The sequence below is a fragment of the Lytechinus pictus genome, chromosome 1 (assembly GCF_037042905.1).
Source record: "Lytechinus pictus isolate F3 Inbred chromosome 1, Lp3.0, whole genome shotgun sequence".
In the NCBI taxonomy this organism is placed as follows: domain Eukaryota; kingdom Metazoa; phylum Echinodermata; class Echinoidea; order Temnopleuroida; family Toxopneustidae; genus Lytechinus; species Lytechinus pictus.
In genome coordinates, this window is record NC_087245.1 from 10,987,530 (window position 1) to 11,011,096 (window position 23,567).

At 35.9% G+C, this 23,567-nt stretch overlaps 1 protein-coding gene across 1 annotated transcript; it reads right to left on the reverse strand.

Moving 5' to 3' along the window:
- Window positions 1-174: 174 nt before the first annotated feature.
- On the reverse strand, window positions 175-9,732 carry LOC129257306 (protein adenylyltransferase SelO-like). The gene is made up of 10 exons (XM_054895603.2): window positions 9,350-9,732; window positions 7,872-8,119; window positions 7,364-7,428; window positions 6,621-6,776; window positions 5,891-6,046; window positions 4,565-4,707; window positions 3,741-3,954; window positions 3,064-3,190; window positions 2,110-2,329; window positions 175-1,486 (listed from the first exon to the last, which is right to left on the reverse strand). Exons 1-10 carry the CDS (start codon window positions 9,699-9,701, stop codon window positions 1,284-1,286), a joined length of 1,884 nt encoding a protein of 627 aa, XP_054751578.2. The 5' UTR covers window positions 9,702-9,732; the 3' UTR covers window positions 175-1,283.
- Between the last annotated feature and the right edge of the window lie 13,835 nt (window positions 9,733-23,567).

Genomic DNA, 23,567 nt, shown 5'->3' on the forward strand with positions numbered 1-23,567 from the left:
TAATTAATATATGTGGTAAATAAGCGTAATTCATACAGGAAATCTGCATAAACCATTGGTTCTACTGATGGTTAAAAAAAAAACCTTTGTGAATTTGGGCCTTGTTTTACAAGCAGTGAATATTCAAATAACAGGTCAATAGCACCAAGCAATAAGCAACTCATGACATAACTGTAAATTGAAGGCACAAAGTTTATTGCACTCTACATTATACCCTGTTCTCCAAAAGTGAAATTATGTAATTTAGTACTTACTACATTATCAAAAATATACTTTCTTATCTCTCTCTCAACTCTCGGCTGATTTCCTTTAACAATAATTGCTTACATGGAAAATCTGCACATTAGTGACCTCAACCATGTGGCTAAGGAACTATTCTTAACCATAAACCTAGTCTAGTTCAGGACTCTTTACTTTTTTTGTCATAAGCTGTACTGTTGAACAATGGACTGTGCTCCTCATGCAATATGGTGGTGTGAACTGCTGAATCTGTTTCCTCAGGCAACAGATACTCATTTTCATATTATCAGCCAGCTTGACCCATATAGTCAATGTTTAGGGCTATAACTAATGAAAGATAAGAGTCCAGACCTAAACTACCGAATACCTTATATCCTGAAATCCTATATAGATACACTATATTGGATTCATGACATATCATAGCTTACAGTATTATAAAATTTGATAGTTGGCAACAAAATGCCTCGACAAGCTATATATTATTGAAAGCCTTAGAACGGAGAATATCCAATTATTCCCAATCCAACACATACGAAAATAAAAAGAGTTGGCCCTAACTAAATCTACAATTGAATGCACCTGCTCCTCATTTACATAAAGACTTACTATTAAAATATTCTTTTAATGATTACTTCTGTTTAATAATATTCTGATGAACCCTGTAATTATGATGAGTTCTTATGTAACAAGGCAGTCTTTAAGCTTTCCTAAGCTAATAATATACAAAAAGGTACATCTATATGAACACTGACAATTAAAAAAAAAAAAATAAATAGCCTTATGATATTCCAGTATAATAAAAAAAGCCAATGTACAATGCTGTGTGAGCTTTACCTGGTGGTGGGTGGAATGGGGGCACTGTCACTACAAGCTGAATACCAGTGGCAGATCCAGAATTTTGAAACAGGAGGGGGGGGCACAAGTAGCAAGAAGGGCCAAAGTTAAAGGTCCACCTACAAGCATGGTGTCCATATTTCCTCCCCCTTCCCAACCTGTACCAATATATACCATCCCATATTTATTCTATCCACTTTTCACTACTGTCATGATGAACAACTGACCCTAACATCTGATGCCCAGTATGGGGGTCTGCTGGCGTAGCCTCTTTCATCAGCTTCTAGTTGATTTTCAAATGGTTTGCTCAGAATTTGTAGTAGCTTCTTGACAGTAGTAAAGTCTCCCTTTTCTGCATCTTCAATTGCACTCTGAGCCATCCATGTTCTCAAAATATAATTAGGATTTACAGCTGTGAAACGAACAAAAACACAAATATACCATGAGAATGATGTTAATAATGTACTTGCTTACAATTAGCACCATTTATCTAAGGCAGATTTGAACATATTTCATATAATTCCTTGCAGATTTGTACAGGTGCCAGTGAAGATTTGCACCTATAAAAACCGGGCTATTTTGATGCCTAGAAAGACACTCAAGATCTCCCTCATCGACCATGCTAAAAACTGACACCCCATCACTTAATTTTTCCAAAAGCAATGTATTTCCTTCATAATGCTAATTACCGTAATTTCCGCAATAAATTGATTTCAATAGGCTGATTTTTTGGTTTACATTATCCATCTATGGGACATGATTCCACTTTAAATATTGTGATTGATATTACAACTTTGACAATGATTCAAACTTAAAATATCAGTGGGCCCCAATAAAATGAGGATAATCAAGATTTTGGCTTTTCTGTAGTTTTATTTCAATTAATTTCTCTTCCCTTGTGGGGCTTTCCAGGGCTAAATCAATAACTTTTCTTGCATTATATTCTTGAAATTCCAATACGAAACAATGATAAATGGTACATGCACACTAAACCTGTACAATAAAAATCCATATCTTGGGCAAATGTCAACTCACAATTCATCCCTTTTCTCCTCTCCAAGTCTTTTTCCACACTTAACACTTCTTGTCTCTCTGCATACATTCGGACCCAATCTGGAAACATCTTGTGTCTGCTCAGATCTGTCAAAGCCCAAAGCTCAGTAGCATCCCATGAAGAGGACTGTAACGTTGCCATGGTGATGATCCCAAGCTGCCTAAAGGTCATGGTGAAGTCAGAGTGAGTGTCCTCCATCATCTAGAAAGAATGAATTGAACAGAAGAAATGAGATAAGGTTGTCATGATGGGGGTGTTATAATGATGATGATATTAATGCGGATACGGTAATCATTTGGAAAATGATCATGATGAGGGTGGTGGCAGTGATGGAGGTGGTGATGATTGTGACAGCGGTCGAGGTGATATTGATGAATAGCAATAATTAAGCTACTACCTTTAATGACAGAGAGGATTATTATGGGGAGGCAATGGTTATGAACATCAAATAGAGGATAGGGATAAAAATGTCAAAGTGTCAACAATTTATTTATGAGTTAATTCTAGCACAAGATAATAATTGTTTATTTCCGTTTTACAAAGGGTTGCTGACTCTCAAGATGGCAGTCATTCAATCAAACTTATTTACTACTTCCCTACTTCACCATATCTTTCCATGTAACCTTTGGTTTTCCTATTCCTCTTTTGCAATCTACTCCCAGATTCAATGCTGCTTTCACATGTTCATCATCTTTCTTCCTAAAAAGATGGCCTACCCATCTCAAATCACTTCCCTTCACCAGTGCCACAACAGTTTCTTTTAAATTCATCTTTCCTTGAGCTCACTTAAGATATTTCAATTTAAAACTTTTTTTGTATCAAGGCCCTTTCTGACCTCCTCAACATCGCTTGTAACAACAAAGTACCCTTTACAAGGATGTTAGAAATTTTCCTAAATGGGTAAAGTACAAAGAAATCATTTTCAATAATCTTACCTTTAATAACATTGCTACTATGTATTCATCTCGTTCTTCTGTTCCAATAAGTCCAAGTTTCTTTTTGAAAAGTTCCATAAATCTTTTCTTGTAAATATCCACATATCCAGAAGAGATGGTGGGCAACCTGTAGGAAATTCAATACATCTCATTAAATAGTTCGAACAATAAATATAAATGATATTAGAATAACACAACTTTGTGGTGTCCTTGTGAAAACTCATGAATACTTAAAAGCCTTCTGAAAGTTGTTTGCAAATTAAGCCACTGATAGCATCATCAATGGCCCAAATTCATCAAACATGATCTTTAATCCTTGTCTTTAAAATGGATTATAGGCAGATCTCATACATTTATTGCACTTGATTTATTGGCAAAGAGCAAAAGTAATGAATGTATACTTGTGTTACAAGGCAATGATGGCTACAACAATACAGAGAGCATTAGTTATTGAACACTTTCTCAACAATGAAAATGCATTTAAAAACTCTGATGGGGGGGGGGGGAATCCTAAAAATTCTATGGCATCATCATTTCATAATCTCAATTGCCAGCCACACGCACAATAAAATCTTTGAGATCCTTGGAAATCCATGCTTTGCTACATTCTTTATTTTCAAAGCAAACTCAAATTTTAAAAATAGTAACAGTTAAACAGATTAAGCGCTTGGCATTACTGTTTTCTCTGATTCATAGACAGCAGGGGTGTCAGAGCATCTGCTAACTTCTGCATATTGAATAGTCCCACATCAGGTTGCTTCTCATAACTATAACGACCCTCGTCATCTGATGTGTTCGGTATAAACTCTGGGTCATAGGCATCTAAGAAACCAAATGGACCATAGTCAATGGTGATAGAAAGTAGACTGAAGTTATCTGTATTCATTACACCTGAAATATGAAAAGAGCAAGAAATAGAAATAAAAAATAGTAATATGAAATTTTAAGGAAGTGATTCTTTGTATAATACGTAAGACTGGAAATCCTTCACGATGATGAATGAGCAGGCTTGTTATCGTAAAGCTTAGAATCTCATATCATAAGCTACAAAACATGATCGGCTGATAGCAATTTGGTCAATGAAAAACTATTATTTGTTATTGTTATACATGCATATCATTATGAAAACAGCTTCGGTGGGGGGGGGGGCCTCCACAAAGATACAATTAATAGTAACAAAATAAATCAAATGAAATTCCCAAATACGTGGGTCCCATTGATTAACAAAAATTAAAAATGCTTTTAATTTTTGGAGTTGCGCTTGATTGCCATTTTTTATGCCAGGACCAGCTCTAGGGACAAAGAGAGAGAAAAAAAAAAGAAAGTCAATCTTGGAATTGCAATACTACACAAATCTCAACATTAGGCATCATCCATAATGCACCGCTATTGAGAGGCAAGTATAGGTATGTAATCCTGTATTCAGCAGTCAATAATTAATTTGACAAAAGAAATATAAGATATCAATATTTATAAACAGCAAAAGGGAGTCAAATCTTACCGTGCGCAAAACCAACAGATTGCCATTTTGCTATCATGTAAGCTGTCTGCTTGACAACCTCAGAGAAAAATGCAAGATAGCTATCATTATATTCCGAATCAATCTCTGTAAAGTGGTGCACAATGATGAAGTCTAACAGAGATCTGAAAAGGAATCGAATAGTTATCTGAGTAATTACTTTTGCACATAAATTATTTGCAGCAAGAAGTATAATTATAATGTTATCACCACATTAATCAGATCTTACTAATAAACATGGTGTATGCTCTTGGGTACAGTTATCAAAGAGATGCCAACTCAAGATACAATATTGTTTTCCATTATTTCACAAAGGGTGTACATGCATGTGATATATAACTGATATAAAGAAAATTGTCATCCCCCTCATTCTCATATTTTTGAATACTCCACATTTTTTTAAATTTCTCATCTAAAAATTAAATGAATAAAACACATATCCTAAGCTTTAAAATGATATAATCGAATAACCGTGACAACCTCATTCAATGAAAAAAAATAAGGGAAGATATCCATAAAATAAGCAGAAATAGGGTTTTAAATTATGTCCACACTAGTATGAAACATGCTTGCTAGACCTTTTGACATTTTCAGCAGGTCTAAACAGGTGCAACAAAAATACTTATTTCTTGGCTGGGCTTCAAATCAAATTTATGATTTCATACTTTATTAGAAGGTAGAGAAAAAGTTACTGTTTCAGATGAGCCAATAGCTGAAATATAGATTTTTTAAGTAAAAAAAAAATAGTGCATGATACAGCGACCGCCTTAGCGAAATACATCATAGAGATCAACAGTTTTGGAAAGGAGAGTGACATGCTAAATCCTGCTTTTGATTTATTTGATTATGGTTCAGAATACATTTTTCTATGCAATTATAACACACATACAGCATTAAACTTTGGGGAACATTAAACTTCATATTTTAATGTTTCTTTCTCTTTGTTCAATTGTCTGATATCCATCTCTGATCTTGAACATGTGCGGCACTAGCGTACCTACGGGGGGGGGGGGGGGGGGGGGCAGAGGGGCAATCTGCCCCCCCCTGACGAGCCACCACCCATGCATGTATCCCTGCCCCCCCTGACGAGCTTGAAAGACCTTTTTGCCCCCCCTGACGAAAAACCTGGAAAATCCTAGGTACGCCACTGATGTGCGGTAAAATAAAATATGGATAGAAGATTTTTTTTACATGAATTACCTTTAATTATTGAAATATCTGTCTAAAAGTTAACAGATCTTGCTGTGATATACCATATTTCTACAACAATTCAATATTTACCAACAAATATCAAACTACAATGCACACCTGAGTAAGTTGATTTCTCCATTCTTGGCGAGAATCTCCAAAGATCCTATTCGGAACCATGAGGGCGCTAGTCTCAGGACCACACCTGCCTTCTCTTGTCTTGGATTACCATCATAGAACTGATCTCTCCATATAGGATCCTCACTTATAACCAGACTGCATAAAACAAATGTATTCATCACTCAGATATCCATAAAAATTGTAAATGTCATAAAATATTCAATTTTGAAAAACAACTTTTTTAAACATATCTCATCTATACCAATGATAATAAAATAAAGTACATGTATGTTGATAAAAAAATGTTTTCACATTCAAGTCATTAGGGAAGAAGAGCTTGTATCTGGTCTAAACTGCAAAATACAGTATACCAGCTATTTACCTCACACAGGTTCATGTATGTAGGCCTACTCATACAGCATGTTCCATGTTCAAGAGTAAATTGTGTCATAGAATACCTCACATATTTCTTAGTGAGTTGTGGTAGACCTTCATAACACAAATAGTGTTCCCCTAAAAATAGCATTTAAATAGTAACAAAATGATGTTTGCAAAGTATATTGTGTTTTTAAATTATTGAGCTTCCATGCTTGTAAAATACTGAATTGGTCCATCTTTCAACCATGAGTCAGCACAAAATCATATCAAAATTAGAACTTGTCAAACTCAAAGGTCAAAGGAAACATTTTTCCAATTTATCTCAGTTGTATCATCATGTGTACAATCTTACCTCAAAGCTCTTGACGTAGGAACTCCTAGATAGAACATAGCTTCTGAGCCTAAGAACTCCCTTACTGAGGAGCGAAGTACTGCTCGACCATCTCCGTGTCTGGAATATGGAGTCTTACCAGAACCTTTCAGCTGAAGCTCCCATCTTTCTCCTTTTCTAATTGATTAAAAGAGAGAATTACAGCTAAAGATTGAGAAAATTATCTTGAATTCTTTGTTCGATATAAGGTCTCACTATAAAAGAAAGAAAACAATTTTATTCATCAGGGGTATTAATAATTGGTCAAGATCTTAGAATACATTGTCAATGTTTAATTTTATGATTTTGTATACCATTGGACAATGGCAGGGGGGTTGTAGATGGGCTATCAACATAATGTGTTCATGTTATCTACAAGTATCTTATGGTTTATTTTACAGACCATAGGGTATATTGGCCGTGATGAGGTTGTGCAAGTACGTCAACTTTTTATAAAAATATTGAAAAAGTGAATAGCTTCTTACAGGAGGATTAGCTTCCCCATGTACCATCTTTTTCCCTTTTAGCTTGCTCAGTTTGACTCTTTTTAACAATCAGTCAGTTAATGACACAAATGTCCATTTCTTAATCTTTAATAGATCCTCATTAAATCCTCACCAATATTTTGTATCATTTTTTTCTGGTATTTTCACCACAATCTTTTCATCATGGAGAACTTACCCCTTAGGTACCCTATAATAATGCACTGATAATCCTATACATACCTGTTGATATATTCACCAAGAAGGTGAGCTCTGCCATCTCCCAGTTGACCAGACCAACTACCAAACTAATTTCAATAAATAAAGAATAATTTTACATATATACCAGTTATCATCCACGAAATTGAACTACAGGTAACTTTATTTACATTTATAATATCTCGGAAACATTATTTTAGAACTGGATTCTAAGGATTCAATCAAAATAGAAGATTGCTATATAAAACAATTAGAATCCTCATGTGATATCTAGTATACCAATTTTAATGATCTCTATAAAGACATGAATCCTGCTAGGATCCATGATAATGGGTTTACTTTCTCTTGTCATGTAATAACACTGGCATGAATCCAAGCGTTGAACCATTTGTTCAGGGAGGGGGGGGGGGTGATCTGTTGTTTCATCCTCCCCACTTAAATAGTATCACATAGGAAATCTTTATCTACAAAATGCAAATGGTATGATATTTTACACAATTTATCATAAAAGAAAATGATTAAAACTATGTACCTGATGCCCTCCATAACGATGGGCTAAAGGTATGGATTTATCAAGAAATGTATTTCCAGCAACAAAAGCCACAAATGGTTCAGCTTCTGTCACTAAGGGGTGCAGGTCTAGTAGACTGCCTAACACATCTTCTGAGTATGCTACAAGCTTTGCCTTGTCCTTGAGTGGAGTTGGGAGAACCTGAGAGAAGATAATATTCTTCACCTGCCTCACATAATTCTCTTTCATGGGGTCAATTGGAAAAGAATCTGAAAAATGAAAATGGGTTAAATATTACTTTTTTTTCTGTTCAATAAAGAATCAAATTAGGCCCAAAATACACATGAGTCGGTTGAAGCCGCCATTGATGTGGGCCTCAAGCCTGCGATTTGGAGCGTATACACATACACCAGAAGTAGACTGAATCGAAACTGCTTTGAGATTCTTTATCCATGACGACTATTCAAGTGACACATGTGCCTGTTTTTTCACATCAACATTTTTAATTGTTCGTTAGCAATAACTCTTGTTGGCTATTATAGGCCTACCGATTTCTAGTTCAGTGGTCAAGCCGCCTTTAGGTGTAGGCCTGCTCAGTCCAGTCTGGCGATAAAAAATAGTGAGCATATGCACATCTGTCGAGCCGCCTTCGGGCAGCCGGCCGGCCTCAGTCCACCTTTCGACATAGATCTTGTGTATCTTGGGCCTAAGCCTAGGGCTAGGCCACTCACACGTTTTGCGAGGTTAGTATGCTATAGGCTAGAGTCAAGTTGAACTTGTGTCAAATTGTCAAATATCAGACACATTAAAATGAAATCACTTCATATTGCTATGTCTCATCAACTTCAAAGTGGATATAGTGGACTATGCATGGAGAGCTGCTGGAAAATGACGTCACAAATGAAAAACCTAAAATTTCATAGAGTCTTGACAGATTTTCATCAAATTAACTTCATGCACCCTTTTTTTCTACAATTTTTCTGTTTTACAAGATTCCCAGGGATACCTAGGAAAGTTTCTGAATGTAGGCATGTTATGCCTCTGTATTCAGTTCTAGGTTTTTCCTCAACTGAAGATGGCTTGCTCACTTCTGGGAACAGGGCTTTCGTAGTCATATTTTATTGGCTCATTTTTCCAGCATCTATCCAGGGCAGCTTCAAAACTGTGCACACTTGGCGCAGTGACAACTTCATTATTTAGGCTATTCCATGTCTTACGTATTCTAACATAAAAAGTATTCTTATATTTCTGGGTCTTTGTCCTTGGTATGAACAATTTTTTACTGTGACCTCTGGTATGTTCGCTATATTTTTCTTCTAGATTAAGTTTTGTACATTGATCATAATTATTAAAGTGTTTACTATAATTTATACGTTTCAATCATATCACCTCTAACTCTTCGATACGCCAGAGTTGGGATTTTTAACTGTTTAAATTTCTAATTAATTAAAACCAACTTTCATGTGAACTTCTTGATGAATTTTAAAAGTAATACGTACCAAACAGCAAATGGTTACTGGGGAAATGCCACTGGGAAAATCTCGTGATGAGAGTATTGCGAATTTTCTTGCTCTGGTAATGTTGGTGGCCCATTTCCAATGCATAGTCAGCTTGTTCAGATTCAAAATCAAAATGATCAAAATCATCCTCTGCTCCGTCACCGGCGTGGCTGGCATCGTTGACAGGGCAGGTAATGGGCGTTGCAAAGTATCCATGTCTGCTGCAACTTTGTTTCTCGTAATGTTTTATTTTCTGATTACTACTACAATTAATAAAATAGAAGAGCAGGACTAAAATAACCGATTCGACCTTCATGTTTTTGGTGCAGTACAGCTCAGCGCCATTGACCATGTTGTGTTTATGGCTTAAGGGAAATCCCCTAATAAAATAGTCTCGGTTCAGACACAATATGAACATTATACAAATAATATGATGGGGGTAATACCGAATACCACTAATCTGAACACTAGTACTCGTAATAGGTCAGGGGCCGCGGAACGGTTTTCAAAGTGGGGGGGGGGGGGGGCTGACCATGCAAAAAATTACAATCGTATGGTCATTTTTGCGTTTTTGTACATGGTTTTGGAATAAAGTGGGGGGGGGGCTGAAGCCCCCCAGCCCCCCCCCCCCGCTTCCGCGGCCCCTGTAGGTCCATATGTGACAGTATGAGTATACTCTAGTATACAGATCAGTGGGTTATACTACTAAGACGAAGTCCAATATCTCATTAATATTTTTTCTCAAAGAAAACTAACTATTACAAAACATTAAATTCGATCTTCTTTCATATCAGTCAATTACATTGACAATACAAAAAATGAATTACCCCTCCAAAAAAAAAAAAAAACGTAGATCTACTGAAAATCACAAAAATACACGTCTACGCATATGTACTTGCAGAAGTGGACATCAGACTAGGGGGGGGGGGGCAAAGGGCCTCACAAAATAGGGTGGGGGACACAACGGGCTATGCCCCCCATAAAAAGATTATTTCAAAGTCTTGTATCTCAGTTATTGACAAAAGTATCCGCATAATTTTTTTTCTAAGTGTCTGTTAAAGTTTAAAACGTTTCTTCTCAAGGTTTGAAGCTCTAAATATAAAAAAAGAATGCGGCTCGCTCTTAAAAGGTTTCAGGATGACCCTGGAAGCAACCAGATTTTGGCGTACTAAACATTGTGAAATTGGCTTAAGAATTATGCGCTCTGCGTGATCTGAATACATTAAAAAAAAATCAACAAATGAAGTTCTCAAATCTTCAAACAGATTGCATTAAGAGAGGTTACATTAAAATGTTTAATTCCGGTATTTCATTAAGAGGATACATTTAGATGTCTTACATTAAAGGATACTACATTAAGGGAGATATTATGATAGGAAAAAGTTGTTGAGAAAGTTGTCCCGAACCGGGGTCCCGAAAGTTCTATTCTCTTTTTTCTGATGGTGTTTAATTTTTTCATTCATGATAGTCTGAGAAGCAAACATGTTCGATATGCAAGGATGAACAAATAAATGATTCATACATCTTTCAATAAGTCATAATATTAAAATGCAAACGAAAACAGGAAGCAAGTTGAAATAAGAATTAAGAGGGTCACTACAGTATATTCCAGTAATAAATACATAAATAAATAAAAAATAAAAATGAATAAAAAAAATGGTGAGCAATATCACCCAAACTTACTTCCTTTGATTATCCTGGTCTATATTGTATAATGAAGTTACTATTCATTGTTGATGCATAATCTGACACTCCTAAAGCTCACTCCTTCAAAAAAATATAAGGCAGTGTAATACCACGCAGAGTTATATTAAATGTCAGATGTCAAAATATAGTTAAAATTAGTAGATAAGAATATTTTGATAATTTATCATGTTGTTTGTTAATTAAAATACCCCACTTTTTCATACAGTCATAATATGGGGTTATTTTCGGCTCATTCGATTTGATTCCTAGTTAGCATTGAATGTTTAATAATAAATAGATAATTTCCAATAAAATTCAATTAAGATTCTACTGAGAACTTGATAGTTTTGAAAATATATGGGTGAGATTTCTGTGGGGGCAGAATTATTTGTTTTCATTTTACGGGTAAGCGCTTTCGAAAGTGATGATGACCCCTCTCCTCTTATCTTTTTTTGCTGTCATATTTTGTTTGCCCCTTTGATACTTGCATTTCGGCTTATATAATTATAACGGTATAACAAAAAAAGGATATGCTTTATAATCGTTGGATACTGGTTAGAATAGTAATTGAACATCAACTTTGTAACCGACAAGCAACAATTTTTTACCATTGCATCTTGGTTACAAAAGGTAAAAAAAGCATTATTTTTCTTATGATCGGATCAGTTTGGTTTTAAGATTTAACAAATATTTTATACCATTTTCTAAATTCTAATAATTCCAATTTTATCACAAACGAAACCAAATAGTAACCTTTTATTACTTACAAATATATAAATCAGCTATATCTTACGGCTTGTTGATCTTTGGTATAAAATGAAATAGCTATGATTTTAATGGTTGCATTATGCATTAGACAAGTGTAACCAAAACTAAATCATATGTATCATAATTGGAGTTTGGTTACAATTATAAGAAAAACTCCAATAACGATTTTTTTTAAAAATAACCGTTTACTTTCAAGCATGAATTTTCGGCCATTACGACATGTTACGAAATGTTACACACGTGACATGCGCGTGACGAGCTAAAAAAACAACAATCTCCCAATATTCGAATACAAAGCATAACGTGGTCCTGGGAAGGGGAGGGGTGCTGGGGCTGAAGCACCCCCGAAAATTCATTGTGGATGCTGAGTGTATTATTCTCCATACGCAGCACCCCATGTATTCTGGAAGATGTGTAAGAATAACAAATGTAACCAAAATGACCTTAATTTTGTCGTGAAAACTTTTTTTTTTGGTTTTCAAATTTACAACAGCACCCACAGTAAAGAAAAAAAGATCTTTCCCGGGGCCCTGAAGCATAAATAGTGAAAATGAAGTAATCTTTCGTATAATGCAATGCAACCTTCAAACCTGTTATGTGGGACTTTCCCAAGAAAAATCAGAAATCTTATTATTGTTATTCTTTTGCTTTCAAGTCGAATTCTTTCAACAGACGAAGGAGCCGTGATCGAAGTTCCAGTCATTTGCCTTTCTCTTTGTGTTTACGCCTCTCCACTCTTTAAATTTTCTTCTCAGAATAGGTTGAAAATTTTGGCTGTCTTCTCATTTTAGGGCTATTACGGAAATGACGTTCTGGATCAAGTTAATGATAATACTATAGACGTTTTGCCGCTCTAAATTGGATGGGAATATCCTCTCACCATGGCCCAGAGTCGATTGACGAAAGGCGACTATCAACCGATGTGGGAGGGGTATCTGTCTCTGTTAGAAAAAAATGTGAGTAATCTATAACATTGTCATCATGAGATGCGTAATTGCTCATGCGTTCTGGGCAATTAGCAGCGAGGAGAAGGGAACGATTTTATTTTTTTAAAGTTTATTTTTACAGGGGTTGCTGATGTAAATTTGACAAGCTAAAAAGGGTTTCACTTCGAAATGAAGGTAATTTTGGCTCAGAGAAATTAGACCCCCCCCCAAAAAAAAAAAGGGTTTCGCTGGGAAATGAAGAACATATTTTGGTTACATTTTTCTATTTTGACACAGCTACCAGAATTCCAGGCGATGCAACTGCCTATGGGGATCACAAACACAACACCCCCCGAAAGTGGGGGGGGGGGGGGGGGGTGCTTCAACTTCATCCCTCCTTCCCAGGGCCATGGGAGAAGAAGAGTGGGTGTTCCTTTAAAATACTGGAATTTCCACAATATACCAAAAGTGTTCACTAACCTTTTGATTTTGCCTCAATCGCTTTGCTCCGTCGTAATATGCTAGGTTCACACTGCCGATCAGATCAACTCGATCAATCACGATAAACCCCGATCACCCATTTTCCACGACAAACACATGCCGTTCCCTATGTACAGCTACTCGATCGTTTACGACCCACTTTCGACCATTTACGATTCCAACCGTTCCCCTTCTCGACAACCGCATCGATCTGTACTCGAACATACCGATCTTTACACGAACGATACACGATCTTTGTTTGTTCAATACTCGAACTCTACTCGACTGCGTAGACAAACTCGACCTCTAGACGATCTCTATATAAGAATTGATATTGGTTGGCGAAAGCAAATCGTAGCAGGCAAACAACATTTTGGGTCTGTCCAATAGCAGATCCAGGGGATGGCACATCCGGCTCTTGCCTCCTCCTTTGAAACCTTAAAAAAAAAATAAGAAAAAAAAAGAAAGGAGAGAAAGAGGGGGGGGGGGAGAAATATCAGAAAATGAATATAAAGAGAAAAGGAAAAGAAAAGGAAGGATCGATACAAGAAAAGAAAGGAAGGAGATGTAGAGGGGATAAGAAAAAAACGGAAGGAGGGAAAAAGAGCAGGAAAAATGGGGAAGGGAAAATGAAGGAAAGGAAGGGAAAGAGAGAGAGAGAGTAAATATTGAAATGAGAGAAAGGGTAAATTGTCAATTTGTCTCATGCCAACTCGTCCACTCACCACATGGTCTACCTTCATTTAGTCTAATGCCATTCCATCCATCAATATTTCGTCCAACAACCATTTGGCCCAATAATCATTTCGTCCAATCATCACTTTCTCTAATCACCAGTTCGTCAATGACCATTTCGTCTCATAGTCAGTTGGTCTATAATATCCATTTCATTTACATTCATTTCGCCCACTTACCACTTAGTCCAATTAGATGAAATGGTATATGGACTAAATGGCTATTGGAACAACTGGATATTAGACGAAATGGTGAGTGGACGGAATTGCAATTAGACCATGTGAATAGTGGACGAACTGATGGTAGACCAAATGATAGTAGACGAGTTAGTAATAGGACGAAAATAAACCAGAGAAAGATATGCAGAAAAAGGGATAGGGAGACGGGAAGAAAGGGAAGGGAAAATAGAGCGAAATAGAAGCAAAAGAAGGAGGAGACAGAGATGGGGAAGAGAAGAAAACGTGAGAAAGAGAGTTAAAAAGGAAAGTCTCTGCCACTATAGGTGTAGGTTTATGATAAACGATAGTGCTCATTGAGCTATTTTAATTTAGAACGTTTGTTACTATAATCATTATCATTATCATTGTTATTATTATTAGTAGTATTATCATTATTATAATTATCATCATCTCTCTAATATCATCTCTCCTCTTTTTTCCAGGGAAGCACTCATTTAATTTTCAAGCAATATTGGATAATTATACGACATTGTAAACTAATAAGGCCAGGTGTTTCATCAACACTTTTCGTCTGAAAGTTGTCAGATCTAGGGGCCCGTTGCAGAAAGAGTTGCAATCAATCGTAACTCTAAAAATCAAGCGCAACTTGATTTTCAACCAATCAACAACGCGCATTTGGGACTTGCGATTGATTTTTTGACTTGCGTTTAAACGCAACTCTTTCTGCAACGGACCCCTGACAACTTTTTTTTTATTTTGACTATAGTTGAGAATCACACCCGTTTTTATTGACCAATCCCATTCTCCCAGATCCTTATAAACGTCTGTCCTCGAATGCCACCTTTTCATGTTAAATTCCCGTTCCCAAGCGCCCCCCTTTGCAGAGAGAAATCTTGTTTTTAAGCCTCCCGTAATCTCGTTTAATAGCAAATTGAGTTCTTAAGGTTATGGTTTCAGATTCTGAGGCCGCACACCGTTACCCTATCCAAATCCGAGTGCCACCGGGCACATTTTGTGTCGTAACTTTCGGATTAAACATACAAGTCCTTTCATGAAACTTTCTCTTGAAGTCAGTTTCAATTTTGCCCTAAAGATTTTGTTTTAATGCATTCGTTTTAAACATTTGCCTCCCGCAGTCTTGTGTTTGTGCAGAGTGCAGACATTTTTACTCAAAACAGCAACCTTGTTCAAATTTAGTTGTTTTATGGAAATAATGGCACACAATACATAATAGAGAGGTGTCATGTACGTGAGGATATTCTTTAGGAGAACTTGAAATGGCGCCATTATATCGCAGTTGTGCTTGCTGTTTCGACATCCAGCTGTGGGAACAAAAGGGTACCTTTTTAGTACAAACAAAACACTTTAAGTTATTGAATATGTGCCATATCTAGAGGCGCAATGAGTCAATTTTGCTCTTCAAACAAATTTGGGGGGGGGGGGGCACAACAAGACAAATGGGGCAAAATATCTAATTTGTCGTGAGTGAGCAAATGTTATTTCTACCATTTTAACGGAAGTTCAATTTTGTCAAGATTTGGACACAACATCAAGAAAATTACATCATATTGTCCATTTTAGCTTTTCTCCAATCCCCTTTTTTCTGGGGGGGGGGGGGTTCCAGTGCCCCAAGCCCCATCCCCCCATTTCTATTTCTACGCCAGTTGCCATATCCAAAATGTCCCATACACAAACTGATCCATATACCATATCGTTGGGGGAAGGGGTATTATACAGATAATAAATTTGTACAAGCACTCTCCTTTCAATTACTTTGCTTTCTTCTATTGCCCTTATTTTCTTCTTTCTCTCCCTTTTATAAAATTGTTTTTATCACTTAAGATAATTCACGCTAGGTTCCCTTGTCCCTCATAGTACCATCCCTGATCCATATCAACAGAAAATCGTGTTATATGCTTTCAAAAATCTCATACGACATTGCGCAAGCGTTTTCAAATATCTACCAAGAGTAGATTATTAAAAATTGATTTTGCGTATGCCACGCATTGATAAAATGACAAATTTCAGTATAAAAGAAAAGATAATTTTTTTAAACAGTTATATGATTTCTAACAATACTCATGATCTATAAATATCTTCCCATGTAGACCTAATCTTACACAATTGCGCATAAACACTTTGGATTTGAAATTTTTGTTGACCTATTAAACCAAACAAACATCAATCATACATAATCACCAAAACATTTCATCATGCTATATACTCCTAGTTTACACAGCAGACAAACAATATGAAAAAGCGAAGTAGCACCAAGCAGTGGAGTAGGCGAAAGAATACTATTAATACTTAAACCACACAGCTCCGTATATGCAGTTCTGTGAAGAATACATGCATAATTATTGTATTAATTAACATGAGTATAGTTTTTTTTGTATCAAGTTCTTGAGAATGGATCGAAAGGCTTACGATATTGACATTTGGCAACTGCTATGCAAGATGAATTTATCACAGAATAAGGTCTATAACGAATATCCACTGGTACTTGCCCATTAACAAACATAATAATTGATCACAAAAGCCCTACAGTTATGATTTCTGTCAATTATACTCACAACCGGGCATTATGACGTCCGGGGATTTGCCCCCTCCCCCTCTTTGGGACATCATTTTCTTATCTTTATTGGTGTATAAGAGAGGGAACATAACGATAAAGCGTGCAAATCGAAATGAAATTTTAATTCATATTATGACATTTCTTACAAATTTTGCCCATGAAACAACAACAACAAAAATATACACGGAATTAAGAGATAGAGATGATCAAGAGAGGATTTTAACACAAACAGTTTTCTGTTTACTTAGTTTTATCATGGACCTATTCGTAATAGGTCCATGGTTTTATGGATAACCGACTGTAGACCAATCAGATACCCTTTTTTACTTTTATTTTGGAGCTCTGATTATCTACCTCTATCGCTCCACTGTGAATCTTCTCATAGATCATTGTCGAAAAGCGACCGCGGTCATCCGGAGGCTTGATTTGATTTGATGTATTTATTTCCACATTCCAATAACAACAGTATATACAAGTGTAATCATTTTTTCTTAGCATAACATAACAATAAGCAATTGACTTAATGAATAAAATATGCATATATACATTCTAATAATCTAATTGAAATATACTTATACCCGACAATTTCTTTTTTATTGTTTAACCAAATAGCAGATTTTTTTTTTTTTGTATACATATATCGACATAATACATTTTGAAATGTGGGAGACCTCAGGGACCTGGGAATCGGGGGTGCTGGGAGTGCTGAAGCACCCCCAGAAATTTTCCTGGGGGTGCTGCGTGTATTATTTTCCATAGGCAGCACCCCCACGAAATCAGGTTCCCCCCTGTATTTTTTAAAATATATTATAATGTACATAATGATCACATCCGACAATCGCAAATCATTTACATAGTCTTTCACATATTCCAATAACATCCCTATCCTATAACGGGACTCAATCAAGCTCCGGCATTCCGATACAGACGTGGTCGCGCGCGATACGCGATAACCATAGTTTACACACTACTCGATAGCAGGGAGGGACATATGGGATATGGGTGTGGTTGTACTTGAAACTTCCAGGTTTTATTGTCGAATCAAGTGCGACCGCCCGTGTTTTGTATAAACAATTACAAGTCAGACAATAGAAATCAAATTTCACAGTCTTTTTCTCCCTGCCCCATGGCCCTGGGAAGCGGGGGTGCTGGGGGTGAAGCACCCCCAAAATTTTGGGGTGCTGCATGTGTTATATTCCATAGGCAGCACCTCCTGGAAAGCTAGTGGTAGGTATGATAAATGACAGAAATGTAATAAAAATAAACAACGTTTTGTAGAACCCCCCCTTCAGAATTTTCCGACACAGTACTTAAAATAGTGTTTAAATTCACCCTTTTTCAGATCAGAATATCAAATATTTTCTGCTCGCGCTTCGCGTTCGTATTATAGATTTTTATAATAAAAAAATGTATTTAGAATGCCCAGATACTAGGTCTAACTCTAAACACGCGCACGCATGTTTATTCAGATACGTAGCTTGTTTTGGGGGTACTCCGGGCTGAAAATATTTATATCAAATACATTTTATCAAAATAAATAAATTTTTAAAATCTGATAACAAATAGTTAAGTTATTTAATTCTACAGTTTAGTAATGAAATGGTGATATGCATGTCGTCATGAATATTCAATAGGTGGGTTGACATGGGCGGATATCTGTCCCCAAAGGTAGGGGGACCACGGCCTGTACAATTTGACAAGCAAAAAAAAAAAGGTTATCACCCTAAATGTAAGGTCATTTTAACCCTAAAAAATTGACAAGTCCCCCCCCCCCAAAAAAAAAAGTTTTCACCCAAAATGTAAGGTCATTTAGTCAAAAATACATGTATTATTTCGATTGTGAAGTGATGTATTTTTCTCCATCATGAAAGACCAAAAATAGTAGGGGGACATTTGATATTGTGTCCCCCTACTATTTTTGCTAGGGGGGACACGTCCCCCTGTCCCCTCTGGGATTTCCGCCCATGTGGGTTGACGATGTCACATCCCCACTATCCTGTTTCCTGTGTTATTACATAGAATCAAAATTGTTTCATTTTGTTCATACCAGTGTGAATGATATGTCTCCCTTATAATGAAATAAGATGCAGCAAAGAATATTTAATGGACTAAATCAGTTGTCAATTCAACTGTTTTTGGTTCTTTAAGGGAAAAGATTGAATAAAACTAATTCTATATAATGAAATACAAAAGAACAAGTGGGATATGACATCATCAGTTTGTTCATTGAATATTAATGAAGACATGCCTAAAACTGTTTCACCGGAATAATGCTAATCTTTAAAATGCAATAACTTTGATATTCCTTGTCGGATTTCGATCAAATCTTTATTTTTATGTTCGTCTGATTTTTCTTTATATGTTCAAACCATATTACATTCAGTGCGGAGTTTCGGATCAGAATATTAAAAAAAATCTGCTCGCGCTTCGCGCTCACATTATTAATATCAGAATATTATCCAATTATCCAATATCCAATTACCCATCATTTTCTTGATTTACAAAACATGAATAGAATGTCTCGTTTATAGGCCTGAAATCTCAATTTTGTTTCCGCTCGCATCAATTGTATAGTTATATACTTATCCTCTTCATAATTAGAAAAGTGCTTAGAATGTCTCGTTTTTTGGTCTGAAATCTCAATTTTGTTTCCGCTCGCGCTTCGCGTTCGCATCAATTGTATAGTTATATACCTATCCTCTTCGTGATTAGAATAGTGTTTAGAATGTCTCGTTTTTTTGTCTGAAATCTCAATTTTGTTTCCGCTCGCATCGATTGTATATTTATATAATATCATGTTCATGATTACAAAAAGTGTTAGAATGTCCAGTATTTAGGTCGGAATGTCAAATTTTTCAGCTCGCGCTTCGCGCTCGCATTATTTGATTGTTGATATATGTATCGTCTTAATTGGTAACTGCAAACAGTCCTTATAACACGTCCCTTTCGATCAGGCCAGAGCGTATATAAAAAATCATGATCACGTTCGCAGTTATTATTTGTTACATACACACCTTGTTCAGGACCATAAACATTGCTCAAAATGTTCAATTTTCAGGACAAAATACATGAAATTCCCCCCCCCCCAAAAAAAAAAATAGCTCGCGCTTCGCGCTCGAGTTATCTTATTATATATCTATGTTCTTTTATAAGAAGAAAGCTAAGAAGTGACTGTCATATATATGTATATATATATATATATATGTGTGTGTGTGTGTGGGTGGGTGTGATGGTGTGTGGGTGAGGGTGTGTGTGAGGGTGTGTGTAAGGTTGTGCGGGTGTGTATGTGGTGCCCTTAGATGTGTGTTGTGTGTGTAATTATGGAAAACTCAATTGTGCCCCCCCACCTTTGAGGAGAGATTTCAGCGCCCCCACTGAAAAAAATCGTCCCAGGTCCCTGGGAGACCTTCATCTTAAGCTTAGAGTTTGAAATTGATAAAGGCCTCAAAAGGAAAGGGGAAGGAAAACCAGACAAACAGTGCAATAGTGCAATAAAAGTGACTTATCTTTTATTGCACAACATAATAGGAATATTACCAAAAAAGTAGATAGGGAAAGAAAAATTCAAATGAGAAAGTTATAATCATGTTGATAAAAGTGAAAGCGCAAGTGCAAGTGTGCGAGAGTGCAAGTGCGGGGGGGGGGATTGTAATATCGGTTGGTACGAAACACACAGAGATTTTAGGTATTATATTGTATTTCTCTTCAAAACAGCCTTGAATTAATAAAGTGTAGAGCATAACTTAATGTCAGGTGATAAATTATTCCATAAATCTGCACCGTGATGTCTAATTGATTTGTGTGCAATTATTAGTTTTGGATTTGTCAAATTAAATTTGTCAGAGTTTCGTGTTGGATAAGAGTGGATGGTGTTGTTGATTGTGAACATATTTTGAAAGGAAGGGGGAAGTATCCCCTTTTTGTATTTGAACATGAAGATAGCAGCTTGAAATTTATTTATATCTGAAATTTTCAATGTTCTTAGTTTAAAAAATAAAGGACTGGATCTAGCAAGATATTGTGATCCTGTACAAATGCGAACGGCTCTTTTTTGTAACAAGAAAATCGAATTAAGTTTTGTATTACCGCAGTTACCCCAAACCATGTTGCAATATGATATGTGAGGGAGAACCAAGACATTATAAAGAAGAAAAAGAGTTTTGGGAGGTAATAAGTATTTTAATTTGGAAATTATCCCAACACCTCTGGATACGGAAGTGGTGATTTTGGCGTAAATGATTATTCCACGATAAATTTTCATCAATAGTAACTCCCAAAAACTTTGAATGTTGTTTTTGTTGTAAGGTTACGCTGTCAATATTTATCGTTATTTCTTCGTTAACTTCACGGGTATTATAATGTTTAAAGTGCATAAAATGTGTTTTGTTTATGTTTAAAGACAAATTTGTCGCATTTGAACCAAGTAGACACTTTACACAATTCATCATTTAAAGTAGATACTACAATTTCAAGTTTTGGTTGAGAATAAAAAATATTTGTATCATCTGCAAATAGGATAAAAGATAATAAGGGGGAAGTTTTCGATATATCATTGACGTATAATAGGAAAAGGAGCGGCCCCAAAATTGACCCCTGCGGCACACCACATTCTACAGTTTTTAAGGCTGAATCTATTCCATTAAATGTAACATATTGTTGTCTATTTGATAATTAATCTTCTATCCATCGATGTGCGTTGCCCCGTATTCCGTATAGATGTAGTTTATGAAGTAATATTTTGTGATTAGGTGTATCGAAAGCTTTGCTTAAATCCAAAAATATTGCAATAACATGTTCTTTGTTAGCAATCGCTTTTGTGATTTTGTCATAAATATTTACTAGTGCTAAGTCTGTCGAGTGATTTTTTCTAAAACCGTATTGATTTGGGTTTAATAAATTATGCAAGTTTACAAAATTTTATAATCTTGTGTATATTATTTTATCTAAGATTTTTGATATGCTACAAAGAATAGAAATTGGGCGGTAATTACTTATTTCATGGGGGTCATCTTTTTTGTAGATTGGGGGTAACTTTTGCAATTTTGAGTAAATTCGGACAAATACCTGATGAAATAGATTAATTAACAATATAACTTAATGGATCAACAATAGCATCATGAATAATTTCTTTAAGCATGGATGAACTTATCCTATCATGTCCTTGTGACTTACTAGAGTTTAAAGATTTTGTGATATTGATTATTTCAGTAGAGTTGGTGGGATTGAGAAAAAGAGAATGTTCGAATGGCGTTGAAATGAAATCAGTAAAATGGGCGTTGTTGCAATTACCTATTTGATTTGCTAGTTGGGGGCCGATGTTACTAAAAAGAGTTAAAGGACGAAGCATAAATGGATTGATCTGGGATTTTATCACCGTGTAAAGTTAATTCATCTTCAGCATGTTCAGGTAATGGAGTATTTTTTCCCAATAATATCATTTATAACCCGCCACGTGGCCTTAGAATAAGCACTAACTTTAGATAATTTGTCTGAATAATACATCTTTCGAGATATTCGTATCAGGTTTGTAAGTTTGTTACGATATTTCTTATATTTTTGTGTGTTTGTAGTTGTAGGTTTCTTTAAATGTAGTTTGTAAAGACTGTTTCTAGTATGAATTGATTTTAGAATCCCTTTAGTGATCCACGGGTTTTGAGCCTCTCTGGAATTTTGGCGCTTTCTTACAAATGGGACATTTTTATCGTAAAAATGCTGTAATTTAAGGTTAAATTTCTCATAAACAATATGCACGTTATTTTCACTGTAAACATCATTCCAACTTTCTTCAATAAGATCCTGTTTAAATGATTCAAATCTTATTTCATTTCGAATTCGGAATTTTAAATTGTCGGAAACGTAAAAAGCAACACCACCCCCTCTCCGTCCTACACGGTCAGCGCTAATCAAATAATATTTTGGTAAATTAAATAATGGAGGAGAATTTTCATTAAGCCAGGTTTCGCTTACACCAATAACTGAAAATTGAAAATTGGTTGTCAACATTTTTGTTGAGGCTTCTAGAGTAAATATGTAAAAGGCTAAAGCTGTTTGATTTTGAAAACGAATCATTAAATTCTGCCACTGTATAATATTTACTGCCATTGTTGAGTTGATCTATATCATGTCTGTGTTGTTGTCCATGTTAAGGGATGTGAGTTGGGAGTGCGTGCATGTGCGTGTGTGTGTGCAGTCAAGTGGATGCGGAGGAGAAGGTTTCAGGATCGTCAAAAGAGATGACAATGCTGTACATGTACCAAAGGCTCTGTTGGTCAATGCACCGCCGTAGGAATAAAGCACTAAATACCTGCAGCGAAAAATAAAAGAGTAAACTAAAGAAAACAAAAGAGAGTAAAAAAGGGAAAGAGGTGACCCATCGGCGACCATCTCGTTGCTAAACGTACTTTTCTGCGATCTACAGAAGCTTTTTACGTGCCCCATCGCAACGTAGAAATGGCGAGATACATTATTTAGCTAAGTCAACATATACGTTGTATGTCATGGTGGTAATCTTACCATAATAATATGTTAAAATTAAATCTCTCGACAAGTCGATGGCACTTCAAATATTCCGTAGTGACGGGCCAGTTACCGCTGATATTTAACACCACGTTAAAACACGGTGACTGGTAGATACCTTAAAATCGATTGTGCTTAATCGCTCACCATTAGATTGTCCGTTAATTTCTGCTTAAAACCAGTCATCCGGTCTCAAAGTATTGGTATTCTGAGTTTATGACTATATTAATGGACGGAATCTTTAAGGTATCATCTATATCTACGAGATGGGGAAATCTTTAATTTTGCCAATTCGATTTATATATTAAAACAATAAATTGTCGACATGACGAGTTACGCTATCGTCCACTATT

Excerpts from the sequence above, each read along its gene's own strand:
- LOC129257306 (XM_054895603.2), bottom strand. The coding sequence starts at position 9,701 with ATGGTCAATGGCGCTGAGCTGTACTGCACCAAAAACATGAAGGTCGAA. Across the intron at positions 4,708-5,890 it reads GGAGAAATCAACTTACTCAG|ATCTCTGTTAGACTTCATCA; the intron begins GTGTGCATTGTA and ends ATTCCTTTTCAG. Across the intron at positions 3,191-3,740 it reads TCTATGAATCAGAGAAAACA|GTTGCCCACCATCTCTTCTG; the intron begins GTAATGCCAAGC and ends AATTTCCTACAG.